We start from the raw sequence: 16,642 nt of genomic DNA on the forward strand, positions 1-16,642 counted from the left end.
GCAGCTGAAGCAGAAGATGGTTCAGGTAACAACGATTGACTTTTTCAAAATCCTTTAACATACTGAATAGCTAATACAAAAACTTTCAGGAAATATTTTTTTTTTGAAAGGCAAACGTGCATTCATATTTCTTTGTCCCTCATTTGATACTTATTTCAAATCGTTACAAATTATAAACGATAAAACATAAATGAGCCGTGTCACGACAAAACCAACATAATGGGTTTGCGACCAGCATGGATCAAGACCAGCCTGGGCATCTGTGCAGTCTAGCTGATCAGGGCTATCAGTTTTTTTCTTGTTATAGGGTCTGTAAGCGAAAAGCATAGATCCTGATCAGACTGCGCGGATGCGCATGCTGGTCTGGATCCATGCTGGTCGCAAACCCATTATGTTGATTTTGTCATGACGCGGCTCAAATGCATTCTACAAACGTTATCCCAATACAAAATGTTATATTCTTATCTATTTGAAAGACCTTGTCTAACATGACTGGTATTTTTTTTATTTTTATATATAAAGAAGAAACAAATAATAATTTTTCATTGTATTCAAATTTTCATTTTTTCAACAGAACAATATATCTTCAAAGAAATGTGTTACCACTATACAAAGCTTCCTATTGATAAATTAAACATCCATCTAAATTGATGAAATGGATTTATATTTTTGTGAATTTTGAGAGATGAAAATTCTATATAACATATAAGCATACAATAAATGAGACATTCTTTTCCCGCAAATATTTCAAATATCGCTTTTGAGGTCATAATTTGCTTTTGGTTTGAAACAAGGAAACACGTAACCACGTACTTTCTTTACATAAACGGCAAATAATATCCAACCGAGGCATATAAAACAATACGATATGATGACAAGGTATCCGAATACTTCCGGGACCGGAAGTAAAATCACTATCGCATATTTTAGCATGTCCATGAGCTCGTTAAGTGCGTTTTGTACACCAGCAACAATTCCACGTTCTGTGACGTCAACACTTTCTAAAAATAACTGGGTAATCGTTAGGTCAGCCAGCCACAAACCTGGAAAAAAGTGCTTGCCATGTAAATTTTTCAATGCTTGAGTGCGCCTGCAAATAACTTTCAGATAAACTAATGCTCACCTTAGTTTCAAGAATCTTTTAATTATAACTATAAGACCGGAAAAATGTGTGATTCTCCAAGCTGATAGAGATAGGAGAAAGCCAGTCTTGTTCTGGGTATCACTGTCGCCGTCGACATATATACAATTAATTAAATTTGACCATTTCTACCCGTACACTGCTTGTCCTAAGCTAATCAGAATTGAGAATTTAATACCACGTGATAACAAAAATGGACGACAAAAACCTTAACAAGAGGGCCATGATGACACTGAGGTCGCTCACCTGTATATAGGCCCCCGGAGCGGGGCCAGTTTAAACCCCAGCGCTTTTATTTGAACAAACTTGGAAGACGCCAAATAGAAGATGTTTCATGATGTTAAGTTTTAACTACACACATATAGTGAAAAACAATGACGTTTATGCTTAATATCTAAACTCTAGCTATTTGGGTTTTTTCAAAGAAGATTTTTAAGTTTTTGCTATACACATGTATATATAAGGAAAATCATAACCCCCGGGGCGGGGCCAATTTTGAACTTACAGCTTTTATTTGAACAAACTTGGTAGACACTCATTAGAAGATGTTTCATGCTAAATATCTTAGCTCTAGCTCTTTGGGTTCTTTAAAAGAAGATTTTTAAGTTTTTACTATATGCATATAGGGAAAATCAATGACCCTCTGGGGCGGGGCCAATTTTGACCCCAGGGCTTTTATTTGAACAAACTTGGTAGACACTCATTAGAAGATGTTTCATGCTACATATCTTAGCTCTTGCTCTTTGGGTTCTTTAAAAGTTCTAAGATTTTTTAAGTTTTTACTATATGCATATAGGGAAAATCAATGACCCCCTGGGGCGGGGCCAATTTTGACCCCAGGGCTTTTATTTGAACAAACATGTTAAAAGAAGATATTTAAAGATTGCTCTTTCGGTTGCTATGGCAACCAGAGTTCTGCATGGAATTAAATTCGTTGAACAATTTTAAAGGTGACCACCAAAGGAACATCCCTGTGAAGTTTGGATGAAATTGGCTGAGTGGTTTATGAGAAAATGTCATTTAAAGTAAAAGTTTACGGACGGACGACGGACGGACGCCGGACGAAAAGCGATCACAAAAGCTCACCCTGTCACTTTGTGACAGGTGAGCTAAAAAGGGGCGCGTACAGGGCACGCCAGTCACCATGCTTTTTGTCAGGTTACTATTGTTCAAGAAGGACTCTATTTTACGAGAGAAAAAAATAAATACCCGACAGAACGGCAATTCCTATCATTTTTGGAAAGGTATATATAGTCGTACACTGGATATAATTCCAACTTACCTATACGAGCTCCTATTATTCCCGTTAGTAGGAGTGATATGGACACGTATGATGTCACTGCTGATGCTGAATCCGTCATTGGCTCAGTCGTTACATTAAAAGTAGTAATATTGTTTGAAAACGACGTAGTATACTCGATTAAGTTTTCGCTATCGATTTCGGCATTTGAATTACGTGAAAAATAGAGTGGATCAAATGGACTTCCGGGACAGAATATGGAAATGACACACAGAGTAAGACTGGACACTTCTGCCGCTAAAGCGTAGAGTCCTGTTCGCTGTAAACCAATCTGGTGTCTTATCTTCGGGTACAGAAAGGTTCCAATAATGCCAGAACATGCCGCTGCTGCTACCAGGCCGCCAATCAGATCTTCACTCAATCCTTGTGAATAAGCATAACCTATGAATAGAGAAACAAGCATATATTGGTCATGCATTTTTGTCCGCAGTAATTTAGATCTGTCAAAGACATTTTTTATCTGGACATATAATAATTAAAGCGCGCACAATTTTTGGTAGAGATGAACTCCTTAATTTTTTAATGTTTTCAATCGAATTGAAAAGGTCTTCACTTCATTTATTGTGAGGTTTTAAATTAATTTTCGATATCATAAATTGAATCAGAGAGCTGTACAATTATTTAAAGACCTCTCGAAATTTTTTAGTATATGTAGATTTGGTGTTTCATAACATTTCGGTACAGAACACCACAATACATCAACAACTTCTCAGTAAATTGTACATGTTATGCATTTCATGTTTTCCTTGTAATCAAATATAGTCGAAAACGTATGAATAGCTAGAGTCTTACCAATAGTAATGCTATGAAATCCAAGAACAGTCAGGTAAAGTGACGCTAAAGCAAGTCCAGCAAATGCTACTTCATAATTTTTGAATATTTTCCATCCACGCCTCAAAGTAAAATAGCTGGCACAAAGACTTGTCCAGAATGTATACTTCGGTTTGTCGTCTTCAAGTTTTGACTCCTTGATGACGTCCTTGTCAGCATTCTGGTTGGGAACTTTAGTGTCTACAATGATTCCACATGAATTAGGTATTGATTAGTGATTACTTCCGCTTAAAATACTTACTAAGCTTAAATGCGGACGTTTTAAAAAGGATAATAACAATATTGAACAATAAACAAAATTAACCCGGCACAACGTATTACCGTCGTCAGTGATGGCAGATTGCTGCAGAGATGCCAGAGGTCTAAAATTTTCTGATTACTGTTCAATTCTGAATTAATTGCACGAGTTGAATAAAATTATGTTATGCGAGCCTCTGGCGAGCATAATATTATATTATTCAACGAGCGCAATACATTCAGTATTGAACTTACACGAATTTAATATTCTATTTTTCATATAAAAAATAAAGACCGTTTAAAGTGAAATTAGAGTCATGTTTCATTGACGTGCCTGTAGTATAACGCTAACATTTTTCGCGTCGTCTTAACACTATGTTTGTATAAGGCTAACGACGTCACATCAAAATATATGCTCGGCCGTGCAATACCATATTTACGGAGTCGCAAAATCGGCACAGGTGTGTGATAACGGTAGGTTATAAACTTGGCATATTGGTATTGTGCAAATAAGGACAATTTCATTGCTATGAACTTACTAGTCAATGAAAGGAGATACAACGACCGAAAAACACAAACGTACGAGTATCGTGTAATTTTGGACTATATTCTTCCATTACTTACACATCCAAGCTTCTTGAACATAATTGATTTTTGTTCAAAATATCTCAATTTTGATATAAATGAAGGACTTTCTTACGTGTTGTATTAAAATATATATATAAAGACAAATTTCAAAAAGCTCATTACATCTTTTGCGCGAGAGAAGTGTGAACCGCCTTGAAATGACATATACGCCTCAATTATGTACAAAACAACAACAAAGAAATAATAAATAGTTTGTTACAAAAATGGTGATAAATTACTTTCATCATAAGCATATAAATTTTGAAATTCTTCAGGACCACTGAAGTAAAATTAATAAGTGAAGAAAATGCAGAGTCGATTTGATAGTTTGCAGATAAAAGACGCCAAAAAGCTAAGTTTTACATTATACCTTTTTCTTCCAAATCATTAAACTCCATTATCACATCGACGCCCTGCATATGTTCAATAAACATCATATGACGTTCTTCTGAAAATTGTAAGGTATTTGTAAGTTGGTAATACGAATTCTTGATTAGAAAAATTTTCAATATGAATTATAAATATGAGAGAAAATTGTTTAAAAGTAACTAAGCATAGTCCTGTTTTATTAACATGCGACACTGGAAAGTATTTCCACATAGGAAATACTTTTATATGTTTCCTATAAGAATTAGCGTTTCCATATGATTTCGACCTTTGCATAAGAAAGAAGTCTGAGATGCGATATACAAAATGAAGTGCACATATACATAGTGTATTTTGCAAATATCTTAAGTATCAAATGATTTCACTGTAAGAGTTTGAAACTTAAAAATGGAAAACGATTCTGTCTGGTTTAGAAGTATTATACCTTCCAATGTTATGCATGTTCTTAATTAATTGATTTCAAGGACTTCTAACACTTGAAATGTTAACTATTTTAGTTTATTGTTTCGTTGCCATGGTTAATTTTCTCTCTCTCTCTCTCGCTCTCTCTCTTACATATGTACACATCTCTCACCTTCTCTCTAACAAATGCACATACCTCTGATCTTCTCTCTGCTAAGTTGAGGCACCTCTTGGTATATTTTCCATAGAAGGGCATACTCAACGAAAATTGTGATAAAGTTCCATCCGGCGACTACAAGTGCACCTGTGCTATGGGAGGTCCTACTAAGTAATTGACCTGTGACTATTGGTGCTATAACCATTGTCAGCAAGCTGATTCTCCGCATGGTTGCACTCAGACCTAAAAATAGAATAACTCTTTACCTGGTGGGACCAAACATAAGCATTTGTCACTAGTATAGAGCCAGGTTAGCATCGTTGATCTATTCATTTTGGAATCCCTTAGAACTATAAATTAAGGACTGTTGCAAACAAGGCCATATCACAAGCTTGAAAGGTTAATGGCTAAAACAAATAAGAACTTTATCTAAATAAGAACTTTATCTAAATAAAGACCTGTCTTGACAAGGTGCCATGTTGTATGCAACTTTACAGAAATACGGGAAGATAAAATGCACTTTATATGTTTCCTAGTAGAATAACCGAACACGTGAATGTTTGTAAACTAAAAAAGTACTCGTTTACAATTTCGTCAAAATACTTGTACAAATATGAAGTGTGCAAGTTTCATGGAAATCAACGGACACAGATAGAGATAAATGTCATCCGTTATTACACACATGTATTCGCATATATAACGAAATCAATATTCATTTAAGATATATTCTGCTCATCCGCGTTATAATATAGTTCTGCAAATGCGAAGTTATATTTTTATAATAAAGATTCATAATCCCTTAAAAACACCATTGTCATGTCAGTATTGAATAGTCCGAAGAGATCTTTATAGCGTTGGATTCGGAATTTTAGAACAAAAAATGATAATTTCTGTCGGTACACCGACAGCCAAAAGCCAATTATAATGGAGAATTTTATATCACATTATAAGAAAATGGAAAAAGACATCAAATAGGGGTGCTTGCAGGCCACGCAATCCGCCTATTTCTTAATATACAGAAGTGAAATTCTATCTTCATGTACATGGTTGTAAACAAAGTATGTAAATGAGGTAAACAATTATGAATTAAAACCTTAATTGTTCAGGAAGGGGTCTATTTACAAAATTATTTACGCATACCCGAATACTTGTAAACCACTACAACAAAACGCTGCAGTCAGTTTAAATACAGTATCGAATCAATCGATGGTAATACAGTATTTTATAATTTGTGACGGAGGCTTACTTGCAAGCATATCAGGGTCTTTATCACATATTTCCACAATCCAGTCCCTCTCGATGGCTGTCTTTCGCGCCATATTTGTCAAGTTTGACAAAATGGCAATTATTATGATTAGAGCATAGCACATGCGCAGTAGGCCTTCATTCGGAAGAACCTCGGCGATATCGGTTTTGTACTCTATAACAACGTACACAATTATACAGCAGACAATAAGGGCTGAATTCTGAACGAGGACTGTTGTTCGAGCAACTGAAAATAAAAGTCAAAAGTTTTTTGTTGTGAACATAAACATGAATATTGATGTCATGAATAATGGCATAATTATCATGCAAGCGTTCAGACTGTATGAAAGGAATGGTGTAAGGAGAGGGCTAGATTAGTGATGAGGACATCTGCCTTAATTATAGTCTAGATTTCGTCGATATGTACTCTAACAGTGCCAAAACTATGTTACATCATATGACATCATTGCTGGTAACTTTTAAAGCGAATCTGGATGTCAAAATCGGGTTTTGATCACATGTTTTAATCTGAATGTGCATAAGGAACTTCCTTTACCGAATAGTAAAGGTCATGGACTTTACTTAATTAGACATCTTCTTCAAAATGCAATATAACATTATTTTTTAGGTTTGTTTGTTTGTTTGTTTGTTTGTTTGTTTGTTTTTTTGTGTTGTTTTAGTATGACGTCGCGGTCATGTGGCGACATGCCAGCTTTACTAGTGAAGGATCGAAGACTTCAGGTGCTCCTCCGTATTATTTCCGGCACGAACGGGCACCTGATTTACCTGATTAGAACCACCGGCGTCCCGGTAGCTAGCTGGATAGCTTCCTCACATAAAACACTCCAAGATCCCGGACGGGATTCGAACACACAGAGGTGAGGGGCAAGTGGTATTAAAGTCAACGACCTTAACCACTTGGCCACATAGTGCAACAAAGCATTATGTAAAGTTTAATTGTTACTATTAAATTTAACTACCGGTAAGTCTCGATGTTCTATCCACCCAGTCACCAACCACTGTCCCGAACAACAAGACCACAATACCGCCAACTAGGCCATAACTCGCAGTAAACTGTAGATTCTGAGGTGTGATCTCTATCAGAAACAGACCGAGGGCAAACCACCAGATATTGTCGTCCTGTAAATGTACAATGTAACATTACATATGTCCCAAGACATTATATACATATGTCTATATAATGTCCATATTACATCTGCAAAAACTGCTCGACCTTAATTCATTCGCATTTATGTGCACTCGTGGATACGTAGATAATATAAAAAAATCTCTTGTAATAAAAAAATTTATTACATGTAATTAAAATGTGTCCTCACACTCTCTGATTGTGCGGCATTTTCATTTTTCATTTTGTTCATTTGAGGGACGTCACTTTATTTTAGCATATACGTACACGATTCATCCCACTATTTGCAATTTCGTCATTTTTAGACTTCTGTCACTCAATGATATGTTAAACACGTTAAGTGAATGAATTTCATTGGCATCTATTTTTTTATGAATACTTTACCATTAATTTGCATGGCTTGATAAAATTGAACCTGCAACATTTCATAATTTTGCTGTTTATCGTGTTCTTTTGGGTTTCAGGTTTTCTTTATTTTAAGGGGAAGTAACTTTTGTTTACTAAATTATTTGTTCTTTTCTGTCTATCTTAGGTATTACTTATAATACTATTTTTGTTGTATATAATTCACCAGATGTAAGGTCATCAAAAGCATGTTAATGTTAATGTTAGGATTTCATATTTATTTAATATAAACTGGGAATTATTAATGTTATGTGCATGTATATGTATATCTTAGACAGTAGTATATTGATAGGTTGAGACTTATAATTTTTCTGCATTTAAAGAGATACAGTTATGTCATTATTATTAAAGGGATGAGACTTTCATTTAAAGTTATAAATGATAAAACATGTATTGATTGAAAATGTCCTTAAACTTGGATCAAGCAATATAATTAATAAAGTCTCAAAAAATCATATTCTGAATAGTTATTCTATTTTTTTCTAACATGTGCATAGTTTGAAAAGGACAGCTTCTGTCTTATCTATTTGTAATGAAGAGACACCGGTCTCAACCTCCAGGTCTCCTGAGTCAACGCGACAACAGACTGTACATAGAGTAGATTGTTACTTGCCCTTGAATAAATTTGTGCACTAAATTTATAGTGGGTGATTTGTGCCACATGGCCAACAAAAAGTAACTGGGCTAGATGAAAACATGAAAATACAATCTACCACAAAGTGGTTTGTTTGTTGCATTTTCATGTTTTTGCCCGGTGCCCTTGATGCAAAATACAAATCAGCCTTCATAAAATTTCTTCTTATGTTGGTCACAGGTTAATGAGTTCTGGTCAAGCTCAAAGTTTTTCTCATCCTATGACTGCATATAAGCATGAGTTCAATTTCCTATGCTCTGTAACATAAGAAATTCACGAACACAAATCGATATAGTGGGGAAATATGTTGTGGTTTAGAACTGTTTCATTATTAAAGAGAAAATGTGTAGCAGGACGGATAGCTCAGTTGGTCTTCTGAAAGTCATGGGTTTGAGTCATGGTCAGGCAGTTTCAGTCAGGGTTTAGAAGTGGTTTTTCAATTGACACATGTTTGATTCATTTAACAGATTGCATTATTTGAAATGGACAAAGGCAGTATTGCATGATACTTTTAGATCTACAAAGGGCATTTGATACAGTTGAACACACTATCCTGCACATGAAGAAGTTGTTTTTCTTCTTCTTCATGAAACTTCAAGCATCTGCCATATATAATGACATTCTTACATGGTTTAAGTCTTATCTCTGATAGTAGCTGGTTGATGTGGCTGGTACTTATTCTACTACTGCTCTGAGTACCTATGCTGTCCCCCTGATGTTCATTTTAGGTCCTCTTTTATGTCTAATATATGTCAATTACATGTCTTCAACCCTAAGCAATAAGCTTTTATTATAATGCACAGGCACGAGTATCAGACCTTGGATGAAAAAATATGGCCAGATTGATAAAAAAACCTGTGTTCATCTTAAAAGTGTCAACAACCAAAATAAAATGTAAATAATGACCCCCTTTAAAAATATACTTCAAGTTGAAAGTATATTTTTAAAGGGGATCATTATTTACATTTTTTGTTTTGGTTTTTATAAACACAGTTTTTTTTTATCAATCTGGTCATCTGGTCATATTTTTTCTTCCCAGGTCCGATACTCGTGCCAGTGATTATATGCTGATGACTCAGGAATCCTTGTGTCTCATAAATTAAATCTGAAGAAATTCTTTCTTATAACATGAGTCTTATAAGATTGCTTAATTGACTATAAATTGCCTTTGCATCTTGGCAAGACAGAGTCTATTCTTTTTTGGTTTAAGCACGGACTTTAATTGACATATGTAATTTAAATCCGTGGTTTAAGTTTCAACTTAACCTGGCCCTAGCCTCCAGGTCACATGTAATGGTACTGCTATAAAGTACACATCTTTTGTTAAGTATTTAGGTGCAAATCTGGATCAAATTCTTTTGGCGTCGCCCTTTGATGCTTTGCATCAATGCTTTTCTTGTGTTGTGCTGGGAAACACTTCAAATAGGAAATAAAATATTGCTTAAACCGATAAACATTTGTTTCACTAGCTTGATTTTAAAGCATATTCAATACGAGATGTCAGACTAACTATAATTATAAGTTAATCCCTGCACAGACAGACTACCATAAGTTTTCATTATTCCGAAGAACAGCCTTCCACTATAGAACAGCCCTGCTCCAAAGCATTGTTTCTTTGCCCACACCTAACCAGTTTAAATTGGCTGTTTGTAAAATCTGGGATATATCCATATAATAAATAGTTCTCAGGTCAAATTGAGCATATCTCACAATAACAGGTTGCCAGACTGCTTTCTTTTACCTTTTAACCAATTCTTTACCTTCTGTTTATTGAATATGAATATGATATTTTATATACGTCTTCTTTTATTTCAATTTTTGACTTTTCTTTGTGGCTTGACTCGCCTATATAATGTCCAAGTCCTTGCGTGGGTTTTGACTGAACAGGAAGATGGATATGATAAGGCGTTCTTTAAGAAGAGGTTTTATTATTTCAAATCCGTTAAATAAATGTTTAACTATCAAAAATGAACCATATCATTTTTAAGTGACTTTCCGACCTCTATGTTGTTAAAAGATTTAATACCAGAATAAAGCATATTAGTTCTTACTATAATCCGATTTACAGAACAATAAAAAGGCAGAGGAAAAATCATTTTGAACATATATGCAAACTCATAGTCTAATTAAAACCTACTTTGTTACAATGCATCTCAAACTTTTACATTATATATAATGTTATCTAGAAAAAAAGAATTCTTTGTAATGGCTCTATCGTGTAAAGTTTCGCAATGTTTTAAATTTAACAGGTCAACTTAAGTTTCATTTCAAACAATTTGAGCGTAATGTTAGCTGGATGCGTAAGTTGACAATGACATTAAGTTTTGTTAGGATCGGAAATATAAATATTTACTTAACAAATCAACAACAAAAAATAGTTTACACTCGCGATTGTCCTCTGTTTATTGTAATATTTTCTTACTGCCTAATAACAGCTATCCGGATAGAGCCTTCGTCGTATAAACCAAAAGGTGTAATTAGATAACAGCAAAAGAACAAAACCTCTTTAAAAACTTCAAAATTAAAAAAATGAACGAAATAAAAAAGATGATAAAAAGGGAATATGATTTCTTTACGATAATTGTTAGGACTCCTATGGTTTCCGTGTATTTCAGACGAGCGTTAATTAATTTTTTGAATTACTTCGACTTATACATTTAAGTTGTTTCAAATTTTTAACTTTTGTCATCGGTCTTGACTTAGTTGTTTCACTATATACATGTACGTTTGGCCTAGAAGATCTAGAGGAATTTGCCTCTAAGCTCAGGGAGTACGGGTTCGAGTCCAAGTCGGGTCACAACCATGTTTCCTCATATGATACCAATACTGGTTAGTTCCAGGAAACAGACTCGAAAGTGATTACTGTAAGCAGCAAGAACCTGTTTCGCTGTCGAGCATAAATAAATATGTTTAAAATAAAAATGAAGGTGCCTTTAAAATAAACGTATTTTAACTTACCCATCCTATTATGAAATGATTTAGATACACCAGCCATTTCGCCTTTCCTTTAATACCTTTACTGGCTGAAATCATATGAAAACTGAATGTTACGCACTGCACATGCGCAACATAATACGATGGAAAGAGTTATCGTTCTTTAGCTCCAAAGATCACTAAAAAATGTTGAAATCTTCTCAATATTAATTTTCTGATTTATCTACATAGAATTGTTAAACGATAAAGTTTGTGTATCCGACAATAGTTATTTTTCAGTGATTAAGATGTCCAAAGAAATGATCCCAAAGGACCAGAAAAATAAAACAACACTTAGGTCACAGTCACATTACATGCACATTTTAGAAAGCGAATTCTATCCATTCAAACAATCATATAGTTATGTCCGGATATATATATCGTTCGTAACGCGTACTAACAACATGAATTAATAGTTTAGCAAAGTGAACAGTTAGAATGCAGCGAGAAGATTTTTTTTCGTGACAAATGCAAATTTAGTTTTGAACTCGTTGGGCCGTAACATTAGTGTCGCGTTCCTTTAAGTACATGAAGTACGGAAGCAAATATAGGTCCTCTTCGTAAACATATTCGATACTTTGGACTTTTCATTTCTAGTCTCCATATCATCGAATCAGTGTTAAACAGTATAATAAAAAAGTTATTCAAAATGGAATTATACTTACCCATTTTAGAACACGTAAAATCCGCAGCGGAAATACCTTAGGAGCAAATGAAATTTTAAATCATGTATGCAAATCCATGCTTTTAATCGTACACTTAATTAATTATAAATAACTATGCATTAGGCCTACCTCTTTATTAAGAACATGTAAAGTACGTCGTTTATAGTGAAGAGGTCATTTTAATGTAAAGGTATCCACGATCATGTACTGTTTCAAACGTGATTATTATATTAAATACCCAATGACCCGTTTATACGTTTATCTGAATGTGTTAACATGAGAGAAAAGATACAACAGACGATAAGTTGATGTAGTTATGAATAGATGAGCAGCGACTTTAAATCAAAGCACAAAAGGCGCTGAATTTGTTTGGGTCCCAGAATGTCAGAAAGGTGGCGGTTGTGAGATTATAAACCAATTTGTTTTTTTATAACTGTAGTAAATTGGCTATAAGGCTAATTGCGACACTGATATTCAATTAAATGTATATTTGGCTTAAACAATTTAAAGAAAAAAAAATTGCCTTAACTGGGATTTGAACTCCAGACCTCTCGCTTCCTATCCGAGCGTGTAACCCCTCGACCACGATGAAGTTTTAAGATAACAACCTGAAGAAAACCACATTATTACTAATAAGGGTTTGTAACCCTTATTAATTTCACGGTAGACCTGTTGTTTAACACCGATGTAAATAATCATGGAACTTAATATGAACATGTTTATCTGTAAAGAATAACACACTATTAGAAATCTTTGACCAATCGGGAACTATTTTTTCTTCCCCGAGAAGGCTTGAAAATTAATGCGCCTGTCATTTGACAATCTTTACGCAGTGATTTCCCCTTAAATTTTCAGCGTTAGTGTACTTATAAAGGGAAGTAACAGCTTCGAGGAGTTTGGACTACTTTCGGTATTTGCAAATAAGCACATCAGGGTCTGAAATTTCGCTACCATTATTTGTTTGGTCTGACGACCCAAACAAATAAAAATCAGTCGACCAAACGTAAATACTAGGTAAGAAAAGTTTATTTCTACGCCATTAAATAACATTTCAAAAACACAAAACTATAATATATTCTGTCTTTAAGTACAAGCTGATCGAAAGATAAATAAGAAATTGCCCTGAAACTGTTCAATATGAGATATGTAATGTTTTTCACAAAACAACTATTACCTCCCCTGGTAAAAATGTATAAAAGCATTTGATTATCAACCTAAATCGGCTGTTTGAATTGATTTTGTCATATTTTGTCAATTATATTATTCAGAACAATCGTGAACTATCATTTGATGTTAACATTCTATCTAACTAAAGTTCAGATCTACTTAATTAAGTATTTCTTGCATGTTAAAAATTGCATGGAACCTTGGAAGATCAAGCTTGATTCATCTTTAAACTGTATTTGTTTACTTAGTTTCCGTACCTTGATCAACATTTATTTGCACACAAAAAGCTTTCAACAAGGATGTAGATACAAATTGAAGTCCTTCTTTTAAAACCAATAGGAGAAATCCTTCGAGAGCACCATAACCAAAGTAAAAAAAGGCGAAAATTGGAGATTCAATTTAAATGGGTCAGTTTGTAAAATATAGAGATAGATGCATCCTCTATTATGCCAACCTGGCACCGACTAAGCAGTATCCAGTTGTTTTTTTTACTAAACGTGTTGGAATCATTGTCTCAGAAAAGATTATTAGAAAACCACTTTTTAATGTATCAATATAGCATACTCGGTTTGTTTTAAACCATTTACAAATTTAAGCCAGCAGGTCAAATATTATCAAGAAAATGTTTTCCATTTTTAAGATCGGTCTTAAGTGTAGAATACAGCATGCATTTTCCTTAATGGCCACTTACCATTTTTAAAAATCGAAATGTACTTCAAAAGATTACAAATTAGGAAAAAGATCAGTGATATAAATCAAAATACTGCGGTATAATTTTGAATAATTGTGTATGAACATTTTATATTTTATTACATGCGGATACCATTTTCAAGTTATTATATTCTATGTCGTTCGGAGACTAAATTATGAAAATTGAAAAAAATGTTCTAATCACATTTACCTGTACCAAAGACAATGACTTTAAATTATTTTGTCCACATTTAATGAAATATTGTTAAATGCCATAGGCATTTTTTCTAATTACTACAATATACCATAACTAAAGCAAAGACAGTTATAAATTTATACTCATTTGTTGAAGGTCTAATGAAATGCACTTCACAAACCGATATGTTTAAAAGTGATATACAATGTATTTGATTTTCATAATATTTTTAGCAGAAAAGAAGGGAACTTTTTAAGTATCAAATTTAGGTAAGACGTTTTCGGGATTATCTTACTTTAATTATTTCTGAGATCATTATTTGATTAAGGTATCATATTTTTTATACTTTATTACAGAATGCAGAGGAGGTAAAAACGTAACACCCAAGAAAAAATGGATTATATTGAAGTAAATACATACAAAACATGCGTTCTAGTTTCGTGTGAGTAAACAATAAAGGATCTTACCGGAAATTACGAAATTCTATTATCTCTAATTAGACATAGGCATTAATGGCTAGGTAGGAGATTGATATTTGGAATGATTATAAAAAGATGCAAGACGTTTGCAGCGTTTTCCATGATGATGCTGGTCATATTAGCGTTCATATTCAGAGACACCAGACGCCTGTTCGCGATCAATTTCATGCGTTCTGACCACATCGTACATAATCAGAGTACAAGAAGCGCTTCAAAAGACCTCATGTTCGCCATTGCTTCATTTACAAATTCTGATGTTGGTGATAACAATACTCTAATGACAGACCATAGGAATTTTTTAAAAGAGGGACACATTTTGGATACTCTTGCCAATGACGGTGATAACTATTCGATTAGTGTTTCTAAAGATATTTTAAATTATGTAAATGTAAAAACAGCAAGTCAAAACGAAAGGTCAGCCGGAAATGTCACTGGTGATATTGAACTCAAGACAATGAATGGTAAAGGTATTAAGAGAATAATTCTATATCACATTTACCATACCGGATTGAAATGGGCAGCTAAACTTGTAGACATGCAGAAATGTTATCATCATCAGAACTGTGAAATTATACACCACGGTGATCTTACACGTGACCCCATTGACGCAGACGCGGTGGTATTCCAAGGAAATAACATTCCTTTGAACTATCCCGCAAGACTCAACTCAAACCAAGCGTTTGTATATCTGAACATAGAATCGCCACAATATTTGCATCATGTTAAAACAGAGAACCCATTTTATAGAGAATTCTTTAACTGGACAATGACGTATCGCCGAGATTCTGACATTCCTTACCTCTATGGTTCAGTGATTCCACGAATGTATAATAAAACATATTATTTAGCAAATGCCGAAAAGACCGTCAATTTTCGAGAAAAGGTCTTAAATGCAGACTTACGCAGCGATATTGATAAAAAGAACTATTCCTCTATATTTAGAAACAAGAAGAAGTCGTGTGTTTGGTTCGCGAGTCATTGCAGGACATCTAGTAAACGGGAATTGTATGTGTCAAGGTTAAAGACTTATATAGATATTGACATATTTGGAGCATGTGGCAACACAAAACATGATTGCCAAAAAGGAGATCAGGGTTGTAAAGACAATGTCGTAAAATCATACAAATTCTTTCTTGCATTTGAAAATTCTATTTGTGAGGATTATATAACGGAAAAAGTTTTCAGTTGGATCACTGAGGATATTATCGTGGTTGTCCGCGGTGCGCGTTTCTATAAACGCTATTTGCCAGACAATACATATATCGACGCAGACGACTTTAAGACAAAAGAAGACCTTGCCAATTTTTTAATACAGTTAGGTGCAAATGAAAAGAAATATATCAAATATTTACAGACAAAAGATAAATACATGGTTATTCAGGAACAGGAGCACATACAACTTGCCTATTGTAACCTTTGCTACAAGTTAAACAATTTAGACATGTTTAGAAAACCGGCAAGGCCTTTGGACAAGTGGTGGATTGCAGATAGATGTGTTAAGCCAACTGATTACATATTTTGATTATGTTTGCAGGTGGCAGTATCAGTATTTGGATACCCCACCACACCCTGTCCCTGGATCCCTGCTAACTCCCTGAAAAAAAAAATTCACTACTAAAGCTTACTATAAGATACTAAATGCAAAACCACAATGTAAAACACGGGAAATCGTCGTTTCGGCGACTGAGGCGCATTCCGGTGGCATTTCGCAGCATCATTCATTAACATAAATAAATAGAACTAGAATTCCACAGCTTACCTAATTCTAGTCCACATTGTTTGGCAAATGAACATATAATAGGCTTTCCACCTTTCTATAACTATAATTTTGATAGTGGATTTTTTTTCTATAATTTTATCGATGATTTTGTATTTAGTATCTTATAGTAAGCCTTAGTAGTGTAATTTTGTTTCAGGGTGGTAGCAGGAGTCAAGGGGTAGGGTGTGGTGGGGTGTCCA

The 16,642-nt window shown here is 34.2% G+C and overlaps 2 protein-coding genes across 3 annotated transcripts; one reads left to right on the plus strand and one right to left on the minus strand.

Moving 5' to 3' along the window:
* Positions 1-535: 535 nt before the first annotated feature.
* LOC132752529 (solute carrier family 40 member 1-like) lies at positions 536-12,298 on the minus strand. Of its 2 annotated transcripts, XM_060742867.1 has the most exons (9): positions 12,152-12,298; positions 11,472-11,536; positions 7,308-7,467; positions 6,329-6,574; positions 5,122-5,325; positions 4,507-4,584; positions 3,234-3,452; positions 2,424-2,822; positions 536-1,043 (listed from the first exon to the last, which is right to left on the minus strand). In XM_060742867.1, the coding sequence occupies exons 1-9, from the start codon at positions 12,153-12,155 to the stop codon at positions 748-750; spliced, it is 1,671 nt and encodes a 556-aa protein (XP_060598850.1). In that variant the 5' UTR covers positions 12,156-12,298; the 3' UTR covers positions 536-747. The 2 variants fall into 2 exon arrangements, with proteins under 2 accessions (XP_060598850.1, XP_060598840.1); XM_060742857.1 differs by lacking the exon at positions 12,152-12,298 and having other exon boundaries at positions 11,472-11,651.
* Positions 12,299-14,564: 2,266 nt separating this feature from the next.
* On the plus strand, positions 14,565-16,505 carry LOC132752540 (alpha-(1,3)-fucosyltransferase C-like). The gene has a single exon (XM_060742876.1). The coding sequence runs from the start codon at positions 14,745-14,747 to the stop codon at positions 16,203-16,205; it is 1,461 nt and encodes a 486-aa protein (XP_060598859.1). The 5' UTR covers positions 14,565-14,744; the 3' UTR covers positions 16,206-16,505.
* The last annotated feature ends 137 nt before the right edge of the window (positions 16,506-16,642 follow it).

The sequence above is a fragment of the Ruditapes philippinarum genome, unplaced genomic scaffold, assembly GCF_026571515.1.
Source record: "Ruditapes philippinarum isolate M1 unplaced genomic scaffold, ASM2657151v2 ctg2026_1_1_1_1, whole genome shotgun sequence".
NCBI lineage: Eukaryota > Metazoa > Mollusca > Bivalvia > Venerida > Veneridae > Ruditapes > Ruditapes philippinarum.